The following is a 25,225-nucleotide window of genomic DNA, read 5'->3' as shown; positions in this document are numbered from 1 at the left end:
GGTGTCCCAGGGCCAGTGTTTCCGGGAACAGGCTGGGATTTTGGGGTGTCCCAGTGCCAGCACTCCTAGGAAAGTGCTGGGATTTTGGGGTGTCCCAGTGCCAGTGTTTCCGGGAACAGGCTGGGATTTTGGGATGTCCCAGTGTCAGAATTCCCAAGCACACAAAGGGATTTTGGGATGTCTCAGACACACGGTGGGATTTTGGGTTGTCCCAGTGCCAGCACTCCCAGGAAAGTGCTGGGATTTTGGGGTGTCCCAATGCCAGCACTCCCAGGAATTTGCTGGGATTTTGGGTTGTCCCAGTGCCAGCACTCCCAGGAAAGTGCTGGGATTTTGGGGTGTCCCAGTGCCAGTGATCCCATGAACATGCTGGGATTTTGGAGTGTCCATCATTCCCAGGAACATTGTGGGATTTTGGGGTGTCTCAGACACACAGTGGGATTTTGGGGCACCCCAGTGCCAACATTCCCAGGAATACGCTGGGATTTTGGGGTGTCCAGCATTCCCACTCCCAGGCAGGACTTTGGGGCATCCCAGGAGCCAGAATTGACAATTCCTGCCCTCTCAGGATATTCCACGATTCCCAACCATTCCCTACCACACCCTCAACTCCAAATATTCCAATTTTCCCACCACTCCCTCCCTGCAACCCCAACCTGGGACACTCAGGGCACCTCACCCCTTATTCCCAACATTCCTGGGAATGCCTGGGATACAAACAGCACCTGGAAGGTGGGGAGTACCCAGGTGTGTTAGGCTGAAAGATTTAGCTGGGGGTGTGTGTTCTACTAATCTGTCAGAGCTGGGGCAGTTCTCCTCTGCTCATTGGGCAGTTCTCTTTATCTCTTCCACAGCCAATCCTCCCTCCAGGAGATCTCTGCTGTTAACGAGCCATTAATTATTAATTATCTTTTGCTCATGGCCAGTGAGTGTCCCTGCATGGCTGAGAAAATTCCATCATCCCATGGGGAGAGGCTCCGCCCAGGGGAGGAGCCAAGCATTCCTACCTGGATACAATCTGAGGCTTTGGGACACCACAGCAGCCTTTGCCCACTGCATTCCCAGAGGAGCAGCTTTCTGCCCCACTGCATTCCCAGAGGAGCAGCTTTCTGCCCCACTGCATTCCCAGAGGAGCAGCTTTCTGCCCCACTGCATTCCCAGAGGGAGCCCAGGCCCATCCCCAGCAGCCCTGGAGCTCCAGAGGAAAACTCCAGCCTTGTCCAGGATCCTGCTCCAGCAGAAGCACAGCTGGCACTGCAGGAGGGCTGAGCCCCCATGGAATGGCACTGCTGCCACCTCCCTGACCCACAGCCTGCCAGGGCCTGCTCTGACTCTGGCAGTGTTGTTTTCTATTACTGCATTTTTATTTTATTTTTCTTTTTTTTTCCCTAATAAAGAACTGTTATTCCAATTCCCATATCTTTACCTGAGAGCCCCTTAATTTCAAAATTATAATTATCAGGAGGGAGAGGGTTTACATTTCCCATTTCGGGGGAGGCTCCTGCCTTCCTCAGCAGCCACCTGGCTGCTCAAACCCAGACACCAGGTGAGTGCCTTACCTGGCGGCCCAGGTGATGGGGATGCGGTGGGTGGCGTAGACGGTGAAGGCCAGGGGGCAGGTGAGCAGCCGCGCCTCCTGTGCCACGCCCAGCTCGCGGCTCCCGGGCGCGGCCGTCTGGAAGTCGGCGTTGAAGGTGCTGCAGTAGAGCTCCACCAGGTTGAGGATGGCGGCCGTGAGGCTCTCCACGATCCGCTCTGCGGGAGACACGGACGGGGATCCGTCAGTGCTCGGGGATCCGTCAGTCCCTCAGGGATCCGTCAGTCCCTCAGGGAAACGTAGACAAGGATCCATCGATCCCTCAGGGAAACATGGACAGGGATCTGTCAGTCCCTCAGGGATCCGTCAGTCCCTCAGGGAAACATAGACAAGGATCCATCGATCCCTCAGGGAAACATGGACAGGGATCTGTCAGTCCCTCAGGGATCCGTCCGTCCCTCAGGGATCTGTCAGTCCCTCAGGAAAACATGGACTGGGATCTGTCAGTCCCTCAGGGATCCATCAATCTCTAGGGAAACATGGACATGGATCCATCAATCCCTCAGGGAAACACAGATGGGGATCCATCAGTCCCTCAGGGATCCATCAGTCCCTCAGGGAAACATGGACTGGGATCTGTCAGTCCCTCAGGGATCTGTCAGTCCCTCAGGGAAACATGGAGAGGGATCCGTCAATCCCTCTGAGATCCATCAATCCCTCAGGGAAATATGGATGGGGATCTGTCAGTCCCTTGGGGATCCATCAGTCCGTGAGGGAAACATGGATGGGGATCCATCAGTCCCTCAGGGATCTGTTGGTCCCTCAGGGAAACAAGGGAAGGGATCCATCAATCCCCCTGAGATCCATTAATCCCTCAAGGATCCATCAATCCCTCAAGGGTCCATCAATCCCTCAGGGAAACAGGGGAAGGGATCCATCCATCCCTTAGGAATTCATCAATCCCGCAGGGATCCATGAATCCCTCAGGAGTCCATGAATCCCTCAGAGAAACACGGAGAGGGATCCATCAATCCCTCATGGATCCCTCAATCCCTCTGAGATCCATCAATCCCTCAGGGATCCATCCCTCAAATCTGGATTTGGGACCCCCGCACTGCTTCCCCCCCACTCAGGGATGAATTAATGACATGGGAATTCCAAACTTCCCATTTGGAGTAAGGGGAATTCCAAATTTTCCATTTGGAGCTCACAAGGAGCAACAACAACCCCCCAAATCCTCTTTTTTTTTTTTTTTTTTTTAACCAGACCGGTTTCCAACCCGTTTTTTGGCCTCAAGATCTGAATGGGGAGGAGGGGTTTGAAGATGAAAAGCACCACGAACTTGAGCCCAGAAAGGGGAGCAGGAGAAGAGAAATACCTCGATTTTCCCTCTTGGCCAGAACACTTGGATCCTGTGGAGGGAAAGGAAAAAAAAAAAACAAAAAAACACACAAAAAAATTGAGAAACCACCGAAAAAAAATGAGAAACCACCAAAAAAAGGAAAAAAAAAAAGAAAAACCACCAAAAAAAGAAAGAAACCAAAAAAGAGAGAGACCACAAAAAAAAAAAAAAAAAAAAAAAAAAAAAAGAAAAAGAAACCACAAGAAACCCCTGAGCGCTGCCAAGGCAGATTTTATGTAACCACCCCAGGCTGCCAGACCCAGGCTGCTCCCAGCTATTCAGGGATTTTCCACATGGTGGAAAGGAGGGAAAAGAGCCAGAAGTGACAATTTTTGTTCCCTCCCACTGCTGGCTGAGTTCCCCCGTGTGCTGGATTGCAAGAGAAGTGTGTGTTCTGTCCCCATCTGTCAGAGCTGGGGCAGTCCTCTGCTCATTGGGCAGTTCTCTTTATCTCTTCCACAGCCAATCCTCCCTCCAGGAGATCTCTGCTGTTAATGAGCCATTAATTATTAATTATCTCCTGCTCATGGCCAGTGAGTGTCCCTGCATGGCTGAGAAAATTCCATCATCCCATGGGGAGAGGCTCTGCCCAGGGGAGGAGCCAAGCATTCCTACCTGGATACAATCTGAGACTCTGGGACACCACAGCAGCCTTTGCCCACTGCATTCCCAGAGGAGCAGCTTTGTGCCCCGCTGCATTCCCAGGGGAGCAGCTTTCTGCCCCGCTGCATTCCCAGGGGAGCAGCTTTCTGCCCCACTGCATTCCCAGAGGAGCAGCTTTCTGCCCCACTGCATTCCCAGAGGAGCAGCTTTCTGCCCCACTGCATTCCCAGAGGAGCAGCTTTCTGCCCCACTGCATTCCCAGAGGAGCAGCTTTCTGCCCCACAGCATTCCCAGAGGAGCAGCTTTCTGCCCCACTGCATTCCCAGAGGAGCAGCTTTGTGCCCCACTGCATTCCCAGAGGAGCAGCTTTCTGCCCCACGGCATTCCCAGAGGAGCAGCTTTGTGCCCCACTGCATTCCCAGAGGAGCAGCTTTCTGCCCCACTGCATTCCCAGAGGGAGCCCAGGCCCATCCACACCAGCCCTGGAGCTCCAGAGGAAAACTCCAGCCTTGTCCAGGATCCTGCTCCAGCAGAAGCACAGCTGGCACTGCAGGAGGGCTGAGCCCCCATGGAATGGCACTGCTGCCACACCCTGACCCACAGGCTGCCAGGGCCTGCTCTGACTCTGCCAGTGTTTGTTTTTTTGGGTTTTTTTGGTACTATTGCTTTTGTATTTTTAATAAAGAATTTCTAATAAAGAACTGTATTTCTGTAATAAAGCAAGTATGTCTAATAAAGAACTTTTATTCCTATTCTTATGCCTTTACCTGAGTGTTGCCCTGTTTTTTTAAGATTTTCTAAAGCTTTTTTGAGTTTACATTCTTGTAACAAACTTTCTCGCACAAGTTTCTGTAAATAACCTATTGTTTTGCATTCCTTCATAGAAGCAGAGAAATTTGACAAACTAGTAGTTTGTCTAGTGTTGTTGGAGAGGTGGCACGTTCCCCCTCCAATCCACTGTCACCTTTAGAAAACTATAAATGTTAGTGTCAAAAAAAAAAAAAAAAAATTAGTCTCTATATTGTGACAATAGCAGTGCTTGTGTCACACTTTCTCGTGTCATCTGGTGACCCCCCAAAAATTCAAAATTATAACAATGCCCAGGGCAGGCTCTGACTCTGGCAGTGTTGTTTTCTATTACTGCATTTTTATTTCTTTTTATTTTTCTTTTTTTCCCTAATAAAGAACTGTTATTCCTGCTCCCATATCTTTACCTGAGAGCCCCTTAATTTCAAAATTATAATAATCAGGAGGGATGGGGGTTTACATTTCCCATTTCGGGGGGGGCGGGGGCTCCTGCCTTCCTCGGCAGCCACCCGGCTGCTCAGACCGACCCACCCCGGTGGCCCAGGCTCACCTTCTGGATCTTGGGCTGCATGCGGGACGGGCAGGGCGGCATCTGGTTGAGGGCAGCGGTGATCTCCTGCGACTCCACGGCCGCCAGGGCGTTGCAGATGGCCATGACCGACTGGATCACCCGCTCGGCCTTCAGCGGGAAATCGCCCTGCGGGGGGGGACAGCAAATGTTTTGTCTCTTCCAGCCGGGTCTCATGAGCTCTCCTAGACAAACATCACACCCTCGATAGCTCAGCTACCTCAGGTGGCGTAAAAGCAGCGGGACGGCTCCTGCGACAGCGTTGGAAGCAAAAAGGTTTTAATAAAGGCAAAATAAAAAAAAAAGCTCTTTACAGAGAAAAACTGAGCCAGGGCAAGAGGTTCTTGCTCCTGCTAAAACGCTTCACGAAAGCGATTTACTTCTTTTGTTCTCTTCTTTTCTAGGGAATTGCTTTTGACTTCTGTCCAGTTGGGTGTCCTTAAGTTTGAGGTGAAGTCCCCAAGGTCCTATGAGGCGTCTTTTAACCAAATTGAGGAGAGAAACTTCTGGGGTTTTTTCCTTAATATAATATCATATCATATATCATATGATATATTATATATATCATATATATAATATATCATATTATATATTATATTATGTATATATTATAATACATATATTATACTATAATATATATAATATATCATATATCATATATCATATATATTATTATATTATATTATATTATACATATTTATTTTTATAATTATAATTCTAATTGTATTTATATTTTATCTCTTTATGTCATGTTATTATTATATTATGCTAATATTTTTTTTTTTTCTTTCTCTCTTCCATCCTCCCTCCAGGAGATCTCTTCTGTTAATGAACCATTAATTATTAATTATCTTCTGCTCAGGGCCAGTGAGCGTCCCTGCATGGCTCAGAAAATTCCATCATCCCATGGGGAGAGGCTCCGCCCAGGGGGAGGAGCCAAGCATTCCTACCTGGATACAATCTGAGGTTTTGGGACGCCACAGCAGCCTTTGCCCACGGCATTCCCAGAGGATCAAAACCCCCCAAATCCCCCCAAATTCTCCCAAAACCAGCGCTGGCCTCACCTCGGCTGCCAGGAACGCGTCCACCTCGTTGTGGAAGGTGTCGAAGAGGAGACTCAGGGCCTGCCTGGGGGACAGGGGACAGCGCTCAGCCCTGGCTGGGGGGACACGTGGGGACACGTGGGGACAGTTCCCCTGGGTGGGCACGTGGGGACAGTGCCACTGTGTACCCCCCATCTGGTGGGAATTGGGGACAGCGCCACTGTGTCCCCCTGTGTGGGGACCGGGGACAGTGCCACCGTGTCCCCCTGTGTGGGATTGGGGACAGTGCCACCGTGTGTCCTCCATCTGGTGAGGATTGGGGACAGTGCCACCATGTCCCCCTGTGTGGGGATTGGGGACAGCGCCACCGTGTTCTGCCCTGTGTGGGGACTGGGGACAGTGCCACCATGTCCCCCTGTGTGGGGATTGGGGACAGCGCCACCGTGTTCTGCCCTGTGTGGGGATTGGGGACAGTGCCACCGTGTCCCCCTGTGTGGGATTGGGGACAGTGCCACTGTGTTCTGCCCTGTGTGGGGATTGGGGACAGTGCCACCGTGTCCCCCTGTGTGGGGACTGGGGACAGTGCCACCGTGTCCCCAGCCCTACCTGCTGATGGTCTGTTTGATGGGTCGCTCCTGCAGGTGGATGTGGTGGTTGAGGGTGGACGGACTCTGGTCATCGCTGGCCTGGGGACACAGAGAGGCTGAACGGGGCCACGGGGAGGTGACACCGACCCTTCGGTGTGACACTGACCCCTCAATGTCCCAGGGTGGTGACACCGACCCTGCAGTGTCCCAGGGAGGTGACACCAAACCCCGGTGTCCCGGGGAGGTGACACCGACCCTGCAGTGTCCCAGGGAGGTGACACCAAACCCCGGTGTCCCGGGGAGGTGACACCCACCGTGCGGGCCAGGTCACTGCGCACGCCCTTCCTCCTGAGCAGCTGCAGCCGGATGTCGATGTCGAATTTCCTGCAGTGCTGGATGTGCTCGTGGCTGCCCAGCGTGTGTTTGCTGTGGGGACAGGGCCACAGGTTCAGCCCACACCCCAAAATCCCACCTGGAATGCCCCAAAATCCTGCCTGGCTGCCCCAAAATCCCATCTGGAATGCCCCAAAATCCTGCCTGGCTGCCCCAAAATCCTGCCTGGCTGCTTCAAAATCTTGCCTGGATGCTCCAAAATCCCACCTGGCAAAATCCCACCTGGCTGCCCCAAAATCCTACCTGGAGTGCCCCAAAATCCCACCTGGCTACCCCAAAATCCCCTGGCCAGGCAGCCTTGGCTGTGGTTCCCAGTGAGGCCGGGCTTCCTGCAGGGCTGGGTGAACTCATGCCTGCCAAATGTGCGGTGAGAGCCCCACAGGCTCACCCCACACCCCAAAATCCCACCTGGGTGCCCCGAAATCCTGCCTGGGTGCCCCAAAATCTCACCTGAAACCCCGCAGCCAGGCGCCCTTGGGATGGGCTCAGAGCGGGGCTGAATTTCCTGCGGGGCTGGGTGAACTTGTGCCTGCCAAACGTGCAGGGAGAGCTCCACAGGCTCACCCCGCACCCCAAAATCCCACCTGGGTGCCCCGAAATCCCAGCTGGGTGCCCCAAAATCCCACTTGGAGTGCCCCATCCCATCCAGGCGGCCTTGGCTGGGGCTCAGGGTGGCCGCCCTGCCCGCACAGGGACCTTTGTGGCACCAGGAAATGCAGAGAATGAGGAATTGTTCTCCCTCCTTCCCCTCCAGAGCCGGGCCCGGCCTGCCAGGACCTGCCCAGGGATCCGTGGGAAGCAGAGCACGGATCTGAGAGTGGGGCTGGGGTGGAATTCTGGAGCTGGGAATGACAGTGGGAATTCTGGAGCTGGGAATGACAGGGGGATTTATCCAGGGCTGGGATTTATGCAGGGCTGGGATTTATCCAGACTCCGCTCCCTGACACGGCTTTTATGTAATTCTCCTCCAAAAAGCATTTTTGGCAGGTCCCAGTTTCCCAGCTGCTTTTCCAAGGATTTCAGCCTGACCAGGAACGACATTCCCAACATGCTGCTTTTGGCAGGAGCAGCTCCAGAGGCAGGAAAAGGAGCAGAGAAGCTCCTGCTGTGCTTGCTGGGATCAACCCTGGGTGTTCATCACACCCTGGAGCTCCTGCCATGGATTTTCCCTGTTTTTCCCTGATTTTCCCCTGTTTTCCCTGGGGTTTTTCCCGTTTTTCCCTGATTTTTCCTGGTTTTTCCCTGTTTTTTTCCCCATTTTTTTCTGTTTTTTTTTCCCTGGTTTTCTCCTAGTTTTTTTCCCTGCTTTTTCCCCATGGTCCCCTGTTTTTCATCCATTTTTCCCACGTTTTTTCCCTGTTTTCTCCTTGTTTTCCCCCCATTTTTTTCCTGTTCTCCCCCACTTCCCCCATGGTTTCCCCCCTGCTTTTCCCCCTGTTTTTTCCATTTTCCCCTGATTTTCCATTTTTCTGTTTTGTCCCTGCTTTTTTCCATTTTTCCCGTTTTTCCCCGTTTTTCTCCATTTCCCCCCATTCCCCTCTGTTTTTTCCTGTTTTTTCCCCATTTCCCACCTTTCCCCCCCACAGCCACTCACTTCTGCAGGAATTCCTCCAGGCCGCAGATTTTGAGCAGGAAATCCTCGACGTCCACGGCGTGGAGCTCGTCGTGGGTGTAGCACAGGGCCTGGTAGATGAGCAGGTCCACGGTGGAGGAGCCTGGGGGGACAGGAACGGCCCCTGAATCCTCGGGAACGGTGGGAATGGTGGGATTGGTGGGGATGTGGGGATGTGGGGATGATGGAATGGTGGGAATGGTGGGGATGTGGAATTGGTGGGATTGGTGGGATTGGTGGGAATGGTGGGATTGGTGGGGACGGTGGGGATGTGGGGATGGTGGGATTGGTAGGAATGGGGGAATGGTGGAATGGTGGGGATGTGGGAACGGTGGGATTGGTGGGGATGTGGGGGTGGTGGGAATGAGGGAATTGGTGGGAATGGTGGGATTGGTGGGAATGGGGGAATGGTGGGAATGGTGGGATTGGTGGGGATTTGGGATTGGTAGGAATGGGGGAATGGTGGGGATGTGGGGGTGGTGGGAATGAGGGAATTGGTGGGGATGGTGGGGATTGGTGGGATTGGTGGGGATGGTGGGATTGGTGGGGATGGTGGGGATTGGTGGGATTGGTGGGAATGGTGGGACTGGTGGGAATGGTGGGAATAGTGGGAATGGTGGGGATGGTGGGACTGGTGGGAATGGTGGGATTGGTGGGGACGGTGGGATTGGTAGGAATGGTGGAATGGTGGGGATGTGGGAAGGGTGGGAATGAGGGGATTTTGGAGGTGGTGGGAATGAGGGAATTGGTGGGAATGGTGGGATTGGTGGGAATGGTGGGATTGGTGGGAATGGGGGAATGGTGGGAATGGTGGGATTGGTGGGGATTTGGGATTGGTAGGAATGGGGGAATGGTGGGGATGTGGGATTGGTGGGGATGGTGGGGATTGGTGGGATTGGTGGGGATGGTGGGATTGGTGGGAATGGTGGGAGTGGTGGGGATGTGGGGGTGGTGGAATGGTGGGAATGGTGGGGATGTGGGATTGGTGGGGATGTGGGATTGGTGGGGATGGTGGGAATGGTGGGATTGGTGGGGATGGTGGGATTGGTGGGGATGGTGGGAATGGTGGGATTGGTGGGGATGGTGGGATTGGTGGGATTGGGGGAATGGTGGGATTGGTGGGGGTGGTGGGATTGGTGGGAATGTGGGGATGATGGAATGGTGGGAATGGTGGGGATGTGGGATTGGTGGGGATGGTGGGAATGGTGGGATTGGGGGAATGGTGGGGATGTGGGGATGGTGGGATTGGTGGGAATGCAGGAATGGTGGGATTGGTAGGAATGAGGAAATGAGGGAATGCTGGGAACAACAGGAATGGTGGGAACGGGGGAACGTTGGGAATGGCAGGAACAGCACAAACAGCGGGAAGGTCAGAATTCCAGCTTCTCCCGGCTCTCACCGTCGCAGGTGAAGGTCAGCGGCTCCCTCAGGCCGTCACACAGCACCGTCACCTTCAGGCTGACGCCGTGGCCCGGCTGCTCCGGGCCCACGTTCACCGCGTTCCACACCAGGCCCGACCCGGAACAGTCCCCGGCGCCGGAGCTGGAGCGCAGCCTGCGGGAGCAGGGATGGCTCAGGGCTCCTGCCGGGCCTGGGCGTGTCCCCCGCCCCAAAAATCACCTGGGTGGCCTTGAATCCCCTTTTGGTGGCCCTGAAACCCCTCTTGGTGGCCCTGAAGCTCCTGTTGGTGGCTCTGAATCCCCTTGGTGGCCCTGAAGCTCCTGTTGGTGGCTCTGAATCCCTCTTGGTGGCCATGAATCCCCTTGGAGTGGCCCTGAAGCCCCTCTGGGTGGCCCTGAGTCCCCTTTTGGTGGCCCTGAAGCCCCTCTGGGTGGCCCTGAAGCCCCTTGGAGTGGCCATGAACACCTCTTGGTGGCTCTGAACACCTCTTGGTGGCCATGAATCCCTCTTGGTGGCCCTGAACCCCTCTTGGTGGCCCTGAATCTCTCTTGGTGGCCATGAATCCCCATTTGGTGGCCCTGAATCCCCTTGGGGTGGCCCTGAAGGCCCTTTGGGTTGTTCTGGGGATGCTTTGGGTACTCACACGTCCAGCATGTGACAGAAGGCAGCCACCTCTTCGTCCCGCTCCTCGGACACCTCGAAGAGCTCGTAGCCATTGGCCAAGGAGTGGGGCCGGGGAGCCACCTGTGGGGCAGGGCACCAGCCCCTCAGCTGGGGGCCCACACCCCCATGGGGACCCCCAGACCCCCCTGTGCCACGCCAGGGCCACCGTGGTGGGGACAGAGGTGGCCCTGCAGCGGCGTGGGGGCCGTGGGCCAGCACAGCGGGGGGTTTGGTTTGCCCACAGCTGGGAGACCCTCAGAGCACCCCAAAAGTGGCCATTCCCGGGGATGTCCCGCAGGGAGGAGCAGCAGGATGGGCAGGGACTGTCCCCAGGGCACGGGGGTGCTGCAGGGGACACTGCCCGCTGTCCCCACCAGGGCAGGTGGCACCGCTGTGCTGGGTCAAACTCACAGACCCTTCGGTTTTGGGGTTTTGGACAGGTCTGGCTCATGAGACCTTTCAGTTTTGGGATTTTGGGCAGGCCTGGCTCATGGGACCTTTCAGTTTTGGGATTTTGGGCAGGCCTGGCTCATGGGACCTTTCAGTTTTGGGGTTTTGGGCAGGTCTGGCTCATGGGACCTTTCAGTTTTGGGGTTTTGGACAGGTCTGGTTCAGTTTTGGGGTTTTGGGCAGGTCTGGCTCATGGGACCTTTCAGTTTTGGGGTTTTGGGCAGGCCTGGCTCAGTTTTTGGGGCTCTGGGCAGGGGCTGTCTCATGGGACATCTCCATGCTCGGATGCGCCTTCCCACATCCCACACAACGTTCCGAGGAGCCGCGAGGACAGGACAAGAAGAACCCACCCAGAAGGACACCCAGCTCCGGCACATCCCAGCCCTGAATTCCCAGCTCCGTCCCACCCCAACTCCAATTCCCACACTGGGATTCCCCTCACCGGCTCCACGGAGATCCTGCGGTTCCTGTTGGCCGCCAGGTTCTTCCTGCCGCCCGCGCGGGCTCCGTAGGTGCGCGGGGGCACCTGGGGGGGCATGGTCTTGCTCCGTGCCACCGGCTTCCCGCTGGATTCCTTCTCCAGGATGCTCCTGCCTTCCTTCCAGCCCTGGGAGCCTTCCCGCAGCGCCTCGGACTCGTAGGTGGACTTGAGGTTGAGGCAGGTGATGGCGTCCACGCCGTAGGGATCCTCCTGGGAGATGCGGCGCCCCAAAAGCTTGTCCTGAGCCACCGAGAACACGTTGATGTCCCTGGGCTGGCCCTGGCCCTTGGGGGACAGCGGGGACGCCTTCCCCGAGCGCTGGCCGCCCTCAGGACAGCCCCACAGCGGGTGCCGGGGGGGCAGCGGGGGCGGCGAGAGCTTTTTGGGGGAGCCGCCGCCGTCGTGGGGCTCGGAGCCGTTGAGGGGCTCCCCGAGGAAATCCCGCCGCGAGCCCTCGAAGATGAGCAGGTAATCCCCGCTCAGGGGGCCCTTCCAGGGCTGCGGCTCCGGCGGGGCCGGGCCGGGCCCGGGCGGCGCTCGGGGACCCTCGGGGACGTTGGGGACGGCGTAGCTGAGCGCGGGGTCGGAGCCGGAGAGCCCCCGCGCCGCTTTGATGCCGTTCCTGTCCACGGGGTCATCCCAGGAGATGAGGGAACGCTCCTGGAGCTGCTCCTTCCTGGCCCGGCTCTCCTCCTTGTCCTGGCGGAGCCGGGATAAGGCGTCGTATTCCATCTGCAGCGCCTCGGCCAGCGCCAGCTCCTTGCGGCTCAGCCCCACCGACTCCAGCGCCGGCCACTGCTCGCCGCGGCCGCGGCGGCCCGACATCCTGCCGGGAATGGGGACGGGAGCGGGGTCAGGAGAACGGCATCCTGCTGCTCCGGCCTCCTGGAACCGGGAAGGGAGAGGGGTTAACGGGTGGCGGCCGCGGATGGCGGGAATGGGGAAAGGTGAGGGATTGATGGATGGGTGCCCATGGATGTCGGGAATGGGGAAAGGTGAGGGATTGATGGATGGCAGCCATGGATGTCAGGAATGGGGAAAGGTGTGGGATTGATGCTGGGAATTGGGAAAGGTGAGGGATTGATGGATGGGCGCCCATGGATGTCGGGAATGGGGAAAGGTGTGGGATTGATGGATGGCAGCCTTGGGTGTTGGGAATGGGGAAAGGTGAGGGATTGATGGATGGGTGCCCATGGATGTCGGGAATGGGGAAAGGTGAGGGATTGATGGATGGGCACCCATGGATGGCGGGAATGGGGAAAGGTGAGGGATTGATGGATGGGCACCCATGGATGTCGGGAATGGGGAAAGGTGAGGGATTGATGGATGGGTGCCCATGGATGTCAGGAATGGGGAAAGGTGAGGGATTGATGGATGGCAGCCTTGGGTGTCAGGAATGGGGAAAGGTGTGGGATTGATGCTGGGAATGGGGAAAGGTGAAGGATTGATGGATGGGCACCCATGGATGCAGGGAATGGAGAAAGTTGTGGGGTTAATGGATGGCAGCCATGGATTCTGGGAATGGGGAAAGGTGTGGGATTGATGGATGGGTGCCCATGGATGTCGGGAATGGGGAAAGGTGTGGGGTTAATGGATGGCAACCATGGACCCCTGGAATAAGGAAAGGTGAGGGATTAATGCTGGGAATGGGGAAAGGTGAGGATTGATGGATGGCAGCCCTGGATGTCGGGAATGGGGAAAGGTGTGGGATTGATGCTGGGAATGCTTCCCTCCCAGGGAAGGATTTATCCCCAGTATCCCATCCAAACCAGCACAGGGAATCCTGGAATGGGTAGAGTTGGAATTCCCAGGGAATCCGTGGCTGCCCCTGGATCCCGGGCAGTCCCCAGGGCTGGACGGGCTCTGGAGCACCCTGGGATCATGGGAAGTGTCCATGCCCAGGGCAGGGCTGGGAATGGGATGATCCTTGAGATCTTCCAACCCAAACCATTCCAGGATTCCATTAAAAAATCCCAATTTCAGGACTCCTGACTCATTCCCAGCCTGCAAATTCCCACCGAATCCGTGGCTGCCCCATCCCTGGCAGCGTTCCAGGCCGGGTTTGTCGGGGTTTGGAGCACACTGGGATGATGGATGGAATATCCCAAGGTCTTTTCCCACCCATTTGGAATCTCCTGGATAAGGAAGGCCGGGCTGGCTCAGCCCTTCCTGTGTGCCTGAAAAAAGGGAAACGAGCAGGGGCCCAGCAGGGCCAGGGGGTAAAAATAAAAATTTGGCTGCAGCTGCTGCTGCTTCCACTTCCCCCAGAGCCCACGGACACCAGGCAGGGAAGGGGCTGAGCTGGAATCCCAATTTTTTTCCCCCAAAGGACAAAATCAGCCCCAGATTTGGGGAGGGCGGCGGGATCAGCACCTGCAGCTGGGTCTGAGCCACCCCAAAGGCCACGAGGCTGCCCCAGCACCGAGATTTCATAAAAATTTCAATGATTTGAGGAAAATAAACCAGCCCCCGACAGCAAATCCAGGGATTTTTAAGGCAGAATGGGAAAGAGGAGATGGGAAAGGAAGGGATGAGGGTGCTGAGGGGGCAGCTCCCATCTCTTATTTCAGGAGAGGGAAGCGGGAATGGCCTGGAAAAGTCAGGAAATTTCTGGATCTCACGGATATTCCCCAGCACCCACCCAGGCACTGCTCAGCTCTAAAAATCACCAGCAGGGACCTCCAGGTTTCAGGGTTCTGGGCAGGTCTGGCTCATGGGACCCCCAGATTTTGGGGTTTTGGACAGGTCTGGCTCATGGGATCTCAAGTTTTTGGGGTTTTGGACAGGTCTGGCTCATGAGATCTTGAGTTTTTGGGGTTTTGGACAGGTTTGGTTCATGGGATCTTGAGTTGTTGGGATTTTGGATGGGTTTGGCTCATGGAACCTCCTGTTTTTGGGGTTCAGGTGAGGTCTGGCTCCAGTACCCCCCCCAAGCCCTCCTCAGCCCCACACAGGGCTCTGCTGATGCCCCAATTTAGGGTAAAAAGAGGCCACTGCCCCTTCCCAGTAACGACAAATATTTTACTGGGACCCCTGGGCCATCTCCATGCCCATTTTGGGGAAAGCAGGAAAATCCTAAATCCCAAAACACCAGATCCAGGAGAGGCCTGGGACCCCCTCCAGCCCCACAAGTGGCCCCCACACCCCACCCCGGTGACCAGTGGCCACCTCCCTCCAGCCCAGGGTGTCCCCAGGCCGCTCCTGGGGGGGTTTTGTGCCCCTCCAAGGGGCCCCCCTGACCCCGAGCTCTGCAGGACCAGATGGTTCCTAATGAGCTCCACAATTCCCACAGGATTTGTCCCTTTCCAGGTCCCTCTCAGCCCCCCAGCACCAGCTCATCCAGGGATTTTGGTGCTTTCCAGATGGAAAAAGTGGCTCGGAGGGGGGAGGTGCTGAGAGGTTGGGAATGTTCCCTCCCCTGGCATTTCGGGCCCTGCTGCTGGCAGCTGTGGCTTTTTCCTGGAAAAGCAGAAATCCCAAAAGCTGGAAGGCGAACAGAGGAAAATCTGCTTTTAACCCAAAAGCAACAAACTCCCGGCTGAATTTTGCGGCTGACGAAGCCACAGCTCCGCGCTGCTCTCCAAGACAAACATCTGCACCCCGCTGGAGCTCCGGCCGCGTGTGGGGCTGGAATTGCCACGGGAATGGGGCGGGAATGGGGCGGGAATGGGGCGGGAATGGGGTTTGACCCCGCAGAGCCGGAGGAAAGCCCTGCGGAGGGCTCTTGCTGCCACCAGGGGATGTCGCTTGGGTTGGGGACACCGTGAGCAGGTGGCTCAGCCCCTTCCCTTCCCAGGAGGAGCAAAAAAAATCCCATGGAAAAGCCCCAAAATCGCCCTCCAAGTGCTGGTCCAGGAGCAGGAAGTGATGCTCGGTCAGAGCCTCCTGCACCAGGGCTTTAATGGGAATTTTATGGGAATTTTATGGGAATTTTAATGGTGCCACCCTTCAAGGGGGCTCTGGAGCCACCCTGTGCCCACCCTGATCCCAGGAAAGTGGGCAGGATCCCGTGGGATCCCATGGCAGTTCCCTGGCTCCCCATGCCCAGGGATGGGATCCCAGGGGTTCCTGAATCCCTCCCTTCCCCCTCTCAGGATCCCACATGTGGGACAGGGGGGGTGACAGACCCCCCCCTTTTCAAGAGACCCCTACTCCTGGCCCCACTGTGTCCCCACTGTGTCCCCACTGTGTCCCCACGGTGTCCCCACGGTGTCCCCAGGCAGCTCCAGAGCCCACCCCGACCCCGGAGCCACCTCCTGTCCCCGTGTCACACCCACACCCGGACATTCGGAATTTCCTCGGGGCCGGGGTTTTGGGGGGGCAGGGCCACCCCCGGGGGACACTGGAGGTGGCGCCGCGCTGTCCCCGATGCCACCACCCGTGTCCTATGCAAATCTCAGCTTCCTCCTGCCACCCACCCAGGGACAGGAAGGGCTGGAGCCCTAAAAACACCCCAAAACCACCACAGAAACACCCCAAAACCGCCCCTATAACACCTCAAAAACACCCCAAAAACTCCCCCAAAACGCTGCAAAAGCACTCAAAAAATACCCTAAAACCACCCCAAACCCACCCCAAAAATGCCCCAAAAACGCCCCCAAAGCACCTCAAAAGCACCCCAAAACCAGCACTAAAATGCCACAAAAACATTCAAAAAATGCCCTAAAAACACCCCCAAAACCACCCCAGAACCGCTCCAAAACTGCCCAAAACACTTCAAAAGCACCCACGAAATGCTGCAAAAACACTCAAAAATGCCCCAAAACCATCCTAAACCCATCCCAAATCCACCTCCAAAAGGCCTCAAAAATCACCCCCAAAATGCCTTAAAAACACCCAAAATCACCCTAAAACCACCCCAAAACCGCCCCAAATCCACCCCAAAATGCCTTAAAAATACTGAAAATCACCCTAAAACCACCCCAAAACGGCCCCAAAACCACCCCCAAAACGCCTCAAAAATCACCCCCAAAATGCCTTAAAAACACCCAAACCACCCTAAAACCACCCCAAAGCCACCCCAGGAGCTGATCCGTGCGGAGCAGAGCTCGGGAAGCAGCAGCAGGATTTGGGATCGGGTTGGGATCGCTCTGCCCAGCCCTCACCCGGCGCTCCAGGGCGGCCCCGGGGGATGGATCCCGCTGCCGTATCCATGGAAAACGCTCCAAGCCCTTCCCTGTTGCCATGGGGCGCCTCTCCCGCAGGCAGATGCTCCTTCAGGAGAAGTGAGCATCCCGGGATGCAGGGGAAATTCAGAATTCCCATCCCAGGGAGCACACGGATCATCCCGGGATGCAGGGGAAATTCAGAATTCCCATCCCAGGGAGCACATGGATCATCCCGGGATGCAGGGGGAACTCAATTCCCATCCCAGTTTGGAATTGCAAATCCCAAAAGGAAACCTGGCATCAAAAATGTTGGAGAAAAAAAATAAAATAACCCCCGGAGCGTTTCACTTCTGAAGCCACAAATGGATCCATCGATCCCAAGTCCAGCAAATCCAACTGTCTGGAAGGAAAAAAGGGATGCAGGGAGGACTGGGATCGTCCCAGGGATGCAGGGGAAATTCAGAATTCCCATCCCAGGGAGCACATGGAGCATCCCAGTGCTCCGGCTGCCACATCCCGGAGCATCCTGGTGAATCCTGGAGCATCCCAGAGCATCCCAGTGCACCCCGGTGAATCCTGGAGCATCCTGGTGAGTCCCAGTCAATCCCAGTCCATCCTGGTGCATCCCAGTGCATTCCGGTGAATCCCAGTCAATCCCGGTGTATCCCAGTCAATTCCAGCAAATCCCAGTCCATTCTGGTGCACCCCCAGTGAATCCCAGTGCATCCTGGTGCATCCTGGTGAATCTCAGTGAATCCCAGTCAATCCCAGTGAATCCCAGTGCATCCTGGTGCATCCCGGTGCATCCTGGTGAATCCCAGTGAATCCCAGTGCATCCCGGTGAATCCCAGTGCATCCCAGCCCCGCTCCCACACGGAGCACCTGCTCCCACTGCAGCAGGCCGGGAATTCCCGGCTGCAGGGTTGGAAGGGCCGATCCTCTGGATCCTCCAGATCCTCCGGATCCTCTCCCAGCCTCCCTCTGGGATTTAGGAGCGTGCTCCGAGGTGGGCCAGGGCGGTTACCCCAGGAAATCCGGGATAGGCAGGCTCCTCTCCCCCCAGCTCCCCGTTATCCCATCCCTGCTGCTCTGGGAAGGAAGGACTGATTTTCCTGGAAAAGCCAGGCTCCAGGCAGGTTTCCCCATTCCACAGCTCCCTGTTTTCCCTTCCCTCCTAGAGCAGGAGGGAAGGATCAATTTTCTGGGAATACCAGGCTCCAGGAATGTTCCCTCACCCCAGAGCTCCCTGTTATCCCATCCCTGCCGCTCTGGGATTTTCCTGGGAATACCAGGCTCCAGGAACATTCCCTCATCCCCCAGCTCCCTGTTATCCCTTCCCTGGGATGGGAATTCTGAATTCTGTTATCCCATCCCTGCTGCTCTGGGAAGGAAGGATCGATTTTCCTGGGAATACCAGGCTCCAGGAATATTCCCTCATCCCCCAGCTCCCTGTTATCCCATCCCTGCAGCTCTGGGAAGGAAGGATCGATTTTCCTGGAAAATCTGAGCTCTAGGCAGGTTTCCTCACCCCCCATCTCCCTGTTGCTTGGGAAGGAAGGATCGATTTTCTGGGAATACCGGGCTCCATGCAGGTTCCCTCATCCCCCAGCTCCCTGTTATCCCATCCCTGCTGCTCTGGGAAGGAAGGATCGGTTTTCCTGGGAATACCAGGCTCCAGGAACGCTCCCTCACCCCCCAGCTCCCTTCCCTGCCGCTCTGGGAAGGAAGGATCGATTTTCCCGGTCACGCCGAGCCGGGCCCAGCTCCCGGGAACAATCCCAGCCGTGCTCGGCCTCGCACACACGAGCAGGGAGTCCACGGAGCTCCGCAGCTCCCAAGCCTCTGGAATTTGTTATCCGCGAGCATTGCCGCGGGTCTGGGATCCGCAGGAGAGCAGGGATCCAGGATCCCACCAGCATCCTCACAAGAGCCTCCTGCCCCTAACACCGTGGCGTTTTAGGGCTGGGATTGAGCCGACCCTGCTCGGCCTCACACCACGGCTGGCCTGTCCCTGTCCCTGTCCCTGTCCCTGTCCCCATCCCTGTCCCCGTCCCTGTCCCTGTCCCTGTCCCTGTCCCCAGCCACTGACCCGAAGGGTGGCATCCCTGCCCAGGGCAGGGGGGTGGGGACCAGAGGGTCCAAAACCAAAAACCAAGACCAAAGCCACTCCAGGGTTCTGTGATCCCCATCCCTTCCCTATTTCCATCCCCCTGTCCCCATCGCTGTCCCTCCCCCTGCCCCGCCGGAGGGGACAGGACCCCAACCCCCCCTGTCCCCTTCGCCCAACTTCGCCGTTCCTCGGGCACCATTTCATTGTTCCGCTCATCCAAAGCCCCCAAATTCCCGAGGGGACATTCCGAGACCCCCGACCCCTCCGCGTGCCCGGGGCAGGGGCAGCCCCGCGTTCCCCCCGCTCTCTTTTTGGGGTTCCCGGTGCTCTGGAGCAGCACCAGGACGAGCCGCAGCTTTTGGGAAGCTCCGCGAAGGCGAGCGGCACCCGCATCTCCCCGGGGAGGGGAAATTACGGACACAAAAAGCTACATTTCAATAGGAAATATCATTTTTTTAGCGGGGAAACCCCGGGACGAGCCGAGCAGAGCCCCCCGCTCCCTCCGCTCCCCGGCGCGGCCCTACCTGCTCCGAGCGGCGGCGGCGGCGGGGCCGGGGGGATGCGGGAGGAGCCGGAGGGATGCGGGAGGAGCCGGAGGGAGGCGGGAGGAGCCGGAGGGATGCGGGAGGAGCCGGAGGGATGCGGGAGGAGCCGGAGGGAGGCGGGAGGAGCCGGAGGGAGGCGGGAGCTCCGCGGCGGAGGCGGCGGACAATGGCGGGCGCAGCGCGGAGCCGTGCGGGGCCATCTCCCGGCCGCGCTCCGCATTGCACAGAGCCCCGGCTGGTGTCCCCCGGTGTCCCCCTGAATGTCCCCAATGTTCCTCATTGCACAGAGCCCCGGGGCTGGTGTCCCCCGGTGTCCCCCTGAATGTCCCCAATGTTCCTCATTGCACAGAGCCCCGGGGCTGGTGTCCCCCGGTGTCCCCCTGAATGTCCCCAATGTTCCTCATTGCACAGAGCCCCGGGGCTGGTGTCCCCCGGTGTCCCCCTGAACGTCCCCGCGATGTTCCCTGCCACCCTCCGCACTGCACAGAGCCCGGGCCGATCCCTCGCGGTGTCCCCCGGTGTCCCCAGCACGCTCCGGCTGCCCCGGGATGCTGCCGTCGGTTTGGGGGTGCAGGAGGGAAGGTGCGGACAGTGGGGTGCAGAGGGGGGTACGGGTAGAGCTCAGTCGGGGACATGCGGGTGGGAAGGTGCAGATTGTGGCGGTCAGGCAGAAGGGGTCAGTCAGGGGGTGCAGGAAGGAAGGTGCGGACAGTGGGGTGCAGACGGGGGTGCAGATCGGGGTGCAGATAATGGGGTTCAGGCAGAAGGGGTCAGTCAGGGGGTGCAGGAAGGAAGGTGCGGACAGTGGGGGTGCAGACATTGGGGCGCAGACGGGGGCACGGGCAAGGAAATCCCATCAGCCACGCAGTTCCTGTGCAGGGGGATATTCCGGCAGCCGCACGCCTGCCGGCAGAGCCCGGATAGCTCAGTCGGTAGAGCATCAGACTTTTAATCTGAGGGTCCAGGGTTCAAGTCCCTGTTCGGGCGTCACCGTTTTTCTTTATTTTTTCACCGCCCCATTATTTTTTTTTGCCCCCCAAAAACCCCTCTTTTACACCCGTGACACGGTCGGCGCTGCTCGCCTGGACGATCCCGGCTGCATCTGCAGGAAATCCTGTCAGGAAATAATTAAAAAAAAAAAAAAAAAAAAAAAAAAAAGGAAGGTACGGAAAAGAAATGCGCGCCCGAACAGGGACTTGAACCCTGGACCCTCAGATTAAAAGTCTGATGCTCTACCGACTGAGCTATCCGGGCTCTGGCTACAGCGCTCGCTCAGAGCTTTTATCACCGCACAGCGGCCGCTCCCGCTTCCCGCAATTGGGATCCGCTCCCGGGCGCGAGGCTCCCTCCCCTCGGACCAAACACGGAATTAGACAAAACATCCCAATTATTTCCCAAATTATTCTAGTTAGTTATCAAAATATCCTAATTACTTCTCAAAATATCCTAATTATTTCTCAAAATATCCAAATTATTTATCAAAATGCTCTAATTATTTCTCACAATATTCTAGTTATTTCTCAAATTTTTCTAATTATTTCTCAAAATATCCTAATTATTTCTCAAAATAATCTAATTATTTCTCAAATTTTTCTAATTATTTCTCAAAATTTTCTAATTATTTCTCAAAATATCCTAGTTATTTCTCAAAATAATCTAATAATTTCTCAAAATATCCTAATTATTTCTCAAAATAATCTAATTATTTCTCAAAATATCCAAATTATTTCTCAAAATATTGTAATTATTTCTCAGAATAGTCTAATTCTTTCTCAAAATAATCTAATTATTTCTTAAATTTTCCTAGTTATTTCTAAAATAATCTCATCATTTCCCAAAATAATCTAATTATTTATCAAATATTCTAATTATTTCTCAAAATAATCTCATTATTTCTCAACCCCGCGGCTCCCAAGCGCCGCCCCCGTGCTGGGATTAATTTGGAATTTTCCAAACGCGTGGGAAATGTTCCCGTCTCTGGAATGAATTCAGTTCACCCCCGCGGCAAGGCAGAGTGACCCGGGCAGGTAACACAGAAAAATGTGTTTTTTTAATGAATATCGCTGGATATTTTAAAAAATAATTTAAATTTAATTTTTAATATTTTTTTTAAATTTCTGTTTTCCACGAAGGCCGAGCGGACGCCTCTCCGCGGTCCTCCACCCCGCTGGGGGGCGCCACACACCCACGGCCGCACCGCGTCCCTTCTAGCCGCACATCCCCTCTCCTCTCTATGGCCGCGCCGCCATGTTGGCCGTGAGGGGAAGCAGCGGCCCGAACCCCGCTAAAATGGAGGCGCGGAGGCCTCAGGGGGTGTAGGGGCTCTTTCCCCTCCCCAGCCCCGTGCGCGGAGCCCATGGAGCGGCTGTAGGGTGAGCACGGCGCTGAGGGCAACGCGGGGCTCCCCGGGGCCGCGGCGCTGAGGGGGCGCTGAGGGGGGGCAGGAGGCGGTGCCGGCGGGAGGGGCCTGGCCCGGCGGGAACCTCCGGGAACTTTCATCGCTTCCCGGAAAATTCTGGGATAATTGGGATTGTCCCGCCTGGAGAAGGGAAGCTTCGACCTCATTGAATTGTGGCCCGGAGGGAGCCAGGCGAAAAAAAAAAAAAAAATGGATGGGGAATATTCCCAAAGGCCTGGAGTGACAGGAGAAGAGGGAATGGCTTCAGGCTGACGCCGGGATTTTGGGAATAAATCGAGATTTTTTGGGAATAAATCGAGATTTTTTTGGGAATAAATCGAGATTTTTTGGGAATAAATCCTTCCCTGCGATGGCATTCCCAGAGAATCCGTGGCTGCTCCATCCCTGGAAGCAGGTTGGAAAAACCTGGCGTTGTGGAAAGTGTCGCTGCCCATGGACTGCGGTGAATTTTGATGTAATTCCATGTTTTCCAAAATTTTGCGATTTTTTTCCCCAATCCCAATTCCATTATTCCAGGATTTCCAGAATTTTGAGATTTTTTTCCCATCCCAGTTCATTATCCCAGGATTTCCAGAATTTTGAGGTTTTTTCCCATCCCAATTCCATTATCCCAGGATTTCCAGAATTTTGAGGTTTTTTCCCATCCCAAACCGCTCTGTAATTCCATGTTTTCCAAAATTTTGAGATTTTTTTCCCCAATCCCAATTCCATTATTCCAGGATTTCCAGAATTTTGAGATTTTTTTTTCCCATCCCAGTTCATTATCCCAGGATTTCCAGAATTTTGAGATTTTTTCCCAATCCCAATTCCATTATCCCAGGATTTCCAGAATTTTGAGATTTTTTCCCATCCCAATTCCATTATCCCAGGATTTCCAGAATTTTGAGGTTTTTTCCCATCCCAAACCGCTCTGTAATTCCATGTTTTCCAAAATTTTGAGATTTTTTTCCCCAATCCCAATTCCATTATTCCAGGATTTCCAGAATTTTGAGATTTTTTTTCCCATCCCAGTTCATTATCCCAGGATTTCCAGAATTTTGAGATTTTTTTTTCCCATCCCAATTCCATTATCCCAGGATCTCCAGAATTTTGAGGTTTTTTCCCATCCCATTTCCATTATTCCAGGATTTCCAGAATTTTGAGGGTTTTTTTTCCATCCCAAACCGCTCTGTAATTCCATGTTATCCAGAATTTTGAGATTTTTTTCCCCAGTCCCAATTCCATTTTTCCAGGATTTCCAGAATTTTGAGGTTTTTTTCCATCCCAAACCGCTCTGTAATTCCATGTTTTCCAGAATTTGGAGGTTTTTTTCCATCCCAAACCGCTCTGTAATTCCATGTTTTCCAGAATTTGGAGGTTTTTTTCCATCCCAATTCCATTTTTCCAGGATTTCACCCCATAAACGCGAGCTGAGGGATTGATCCCACAAACCACACCTTTTATTGCCTTCAGTTCCCTCAATTATTATGGAAAAAAAAAAAAACCAAGAAAAGCCCATTTTTAATTTTTTTTTCCTCTTAAAAATAGAAATAACCACAAATCAGGACGTTCAGGGGGGTGGAAATATTTCCTTATCCCAAATTCCTGCCGGGATTCCGGGCGATTTGCTGAGTAATTCGCTTTTTTTTTGTGATTTTAATTACTCACTTTTAGTTTTCCTCCCTCTTTCACAACATTTCCCAAGCAAAGGAGCAATTGCACAACTTTTTATTTTTTTTTTTAATTTATTATCTTTTATTTACCCAAGGTTTGGGTGGCAAAATTTGAATTTTTTCAAGTATATTTTTAATTAAAATGGTTAATTTTGAGGTATGAAACCGCTCAGGGACTGATGAGGACAAATTTAATTAATCAATAACTTCACGATTGCATCCTCCCCTTCAGAGCTGTTTTATCTAAAATTACCTAAAAACCCCCAACTTTATTTTCAATATTTTACTTTATTTGAAAGCTGCAAAAATCCCTTTCACCCGAGCCCAAAACTTTGCTGTGTTTCTACTTTAAACAGAATTTAAAATCGATTTTTTTCCCTTCAATTTAGACTTTTAAAAACCCAAGTGAGCTTGAATAAATTTTAATTTCACTTGGGATTTTTAGTTTGAAAAAAAAAAAGCTGCGGTTTCCTGCTGGGGATTTTGGTGGCTCGGAAAGGAATTTTTCGTCATAAAAAGGTGATTTTTAATCATAAAAAAAGGTGATTTTTAGTCATAAAAAAGGCGATTTTTAGTCATAAAAAAAGGTGATTTTTAGTCATAAAAAGGTGATTTTTCGTCATAAAAAAGGGTGATTTTTAGTCATAAAAAAAGGTGATTTTTAGTCATAAAAAAGGCAAATTAATCTTTCCCCCCGGGCTGGGGTGAAATTTTGGAGTGGAAAATTTGCTCAGCTCATGACTCGGGTGTGATTCACGATTTCCTCTGGAGATTTTCAGCACCAAAAAAAAGAAAATAAAAATAAAAAATGCCCGGAAATCCATTTTTGGATGGCGGTTAGGAGGTGAAATTTAAAATTTGGGATTGGAATTATTCCAAATTTCTGAGCTGGCCGAGCACGAAATTCCATTTATTTATTTTTTTTTAAGGCATTTCCACCACGTGGGATCTTTTCAGTGGGACTAAACCCTTAAATTTCTTTATATTTTCTCCCCAAAATACATTTAAAACTCGTGAACAGAACCTTAATTAACGCCAAAATTAATTTCTGATTAAATAAGAATATTAACGAGAAGCGGACTGCCTTAAAAAATCAATTTCTCTGCAAAACGCGGCGGTTTTGAGTGATAAAATCAGCGCAGAAAAATTAAAATTCCTCTCCCTCAGCCCTGGGGCAGCAGAATTTCCTTCCAGGGAGAGGGGAGGGAGGAAAAAATCGGATTTTTTCACCTTTTTCAAGCTGATTTTCAGCCCAGCCCAGCCGTTATCGGCCACTTTCGGTCCCTCCCTCGGGCGAGGTTTAAAAAAAAAAAAAAAAAAAAGCGAATTTTAGAGAAACTCCCGGGGCGTCCTCGGAATTATCCCAGAGCAAAATCCCGGGATAAGAATCCCAGGATTTTCCTGCCAGGCGGAAAAAAGTCAAGGTCGGTAAGTCCAGCTCATTTCTAGGGTGTTTATTTTCAATATTTTGATTTTTTTTTTCCCATCAGAAATCGGTTAAAATTTAGGGAAAAAGGTCTGGGAAGGGATTGAAGCTGTTATAATTTGAATTATTCCAGGTCACTGTCGATGCTCTTCATCAATTTAAATATTTGATAAATTTAATTAACCCTGTCCAGCTCATTTTAGAAGTGTTTTTGGTCAATATTTTGATTTTTTTCCCTCATGAATTTATTAAAATTCTGTAAAATATGAACTGGGAATGGATTAAAGCTGTTATAATTTGAATTATTCCAGGTCACTGTCGATGCTCTTCATAAATTTAAATATTTGATACATTTAATTAACCCTGTCCAGCTCATTTTAGAGGAGTTTGTGGTCAATATTTTGATTTTTTTCCCTCA

At 53.6% G+C, this 25,225-nt stretch overlaps 2 protein-coding genes and 2 non-coding genes across 4 annotated transcripts in view; 2 read left to right on the top strand and 2 right to left on the bottom strand.

Moving 5' to 3' along the window:
• Positions 1-19,359, bottom strand: part of PIK3C2B (phosphatidylinositol-4-phosphate 3-kinase catalytic subunit type 2 beta) — a 31,493-nt gene extending 12,134 nt beyond the window's left edge. The window contains exons 1-11 of the mRNA XM_053963740.1: positions 19,290-19,359; positions 11,509-12,432; positions 10,597-10,697; positions 9,952-10,106; positions 8,535-8,655; positions 6,862-6,973; positions 6,567-6,646; positions 5,982-6,045; positions 4,900-5,046; positions 2,916-2,949; positions 1,560-1,755 (exon numbers count right to left, since the gene is read on the bottom strand). Of these exons, the coding sequence (XP_053819715.1) occupies positions 1,560-1,755; positions 2,916-2,949; positions 4,900-5,046; positions 5,982-6,045; positions 6,567-6,646; positions 6,862-6,973; positions 8,535-8,655; positions 9,952-10,106; positions 10,597-10,697; positions 11,509-12,372 (1,874 nt within the window). The 5' untranslated portion in view covers positions 12,373-12,432; positions 19,290-19,359. The remainder of the gene's footprint in view (positions 1-1,559; positions 1,756-2,915; positions 2,950-4,899; positions 5,047-5,981; positions 6,046-6,566; positions 6,647-6,861; positions 6,974-8,534; positions 8,656-9,951; positions 10,107-10,596; positions 10,698-11,508; positions 12,433-19,289) is intronic.
• Positions 12,801-25,225, top strand: part of MDM4 (MDM4 regulator of p53) — a 23,354-nt gene continuing 10,929 nt past the window's right edge. Inside the window, exon 1 of the mRNA XM_053963714.1 lies at positions 12,801-12,810. Within this exon, the coding sequence (XP_053819689.1) occupies positions 12,801-12,810 (10 nt within the window). The remainder of the gene's footprint in view (positions 12,811-25,225) is intronic.
• TRNAK-UUU (transfer RNA lysine (anticodon UUU)) lies at positions 20,225-20,297 on the top strand. The gene has a single exon. It is a non-coding gene; the product is annotated as a tRNA-Lys (tRNA).
• On the bottom strand, positions 20,492-20,564 carry TRNAK-UUU (transfer RNA lysine (anticodon UUU)). The gene has a single exon. It is a non-coding gene; the product is annotated as a tRNA-Lys (tRNA).

Source organism: Vidua chalybeata, chromosome 24 (genome assembly GCF_026979565.1).
Source record: "Vidua chalybeata isolate OUT-0048 chromosome 24, bVidCha1 merged haplotype, whole genome shotgun sequence".
Taxonomy (NCBI): Eukaryota; Metazoa; Chordata; class Aves; order Passeriformes; family Viduidae; genus Vidua; species Vidua chalybeata.
Note: the sequence above shows the minus strand (reverse complement) of the source record. Positions and strands in the feature narration are given on the sequence as shown.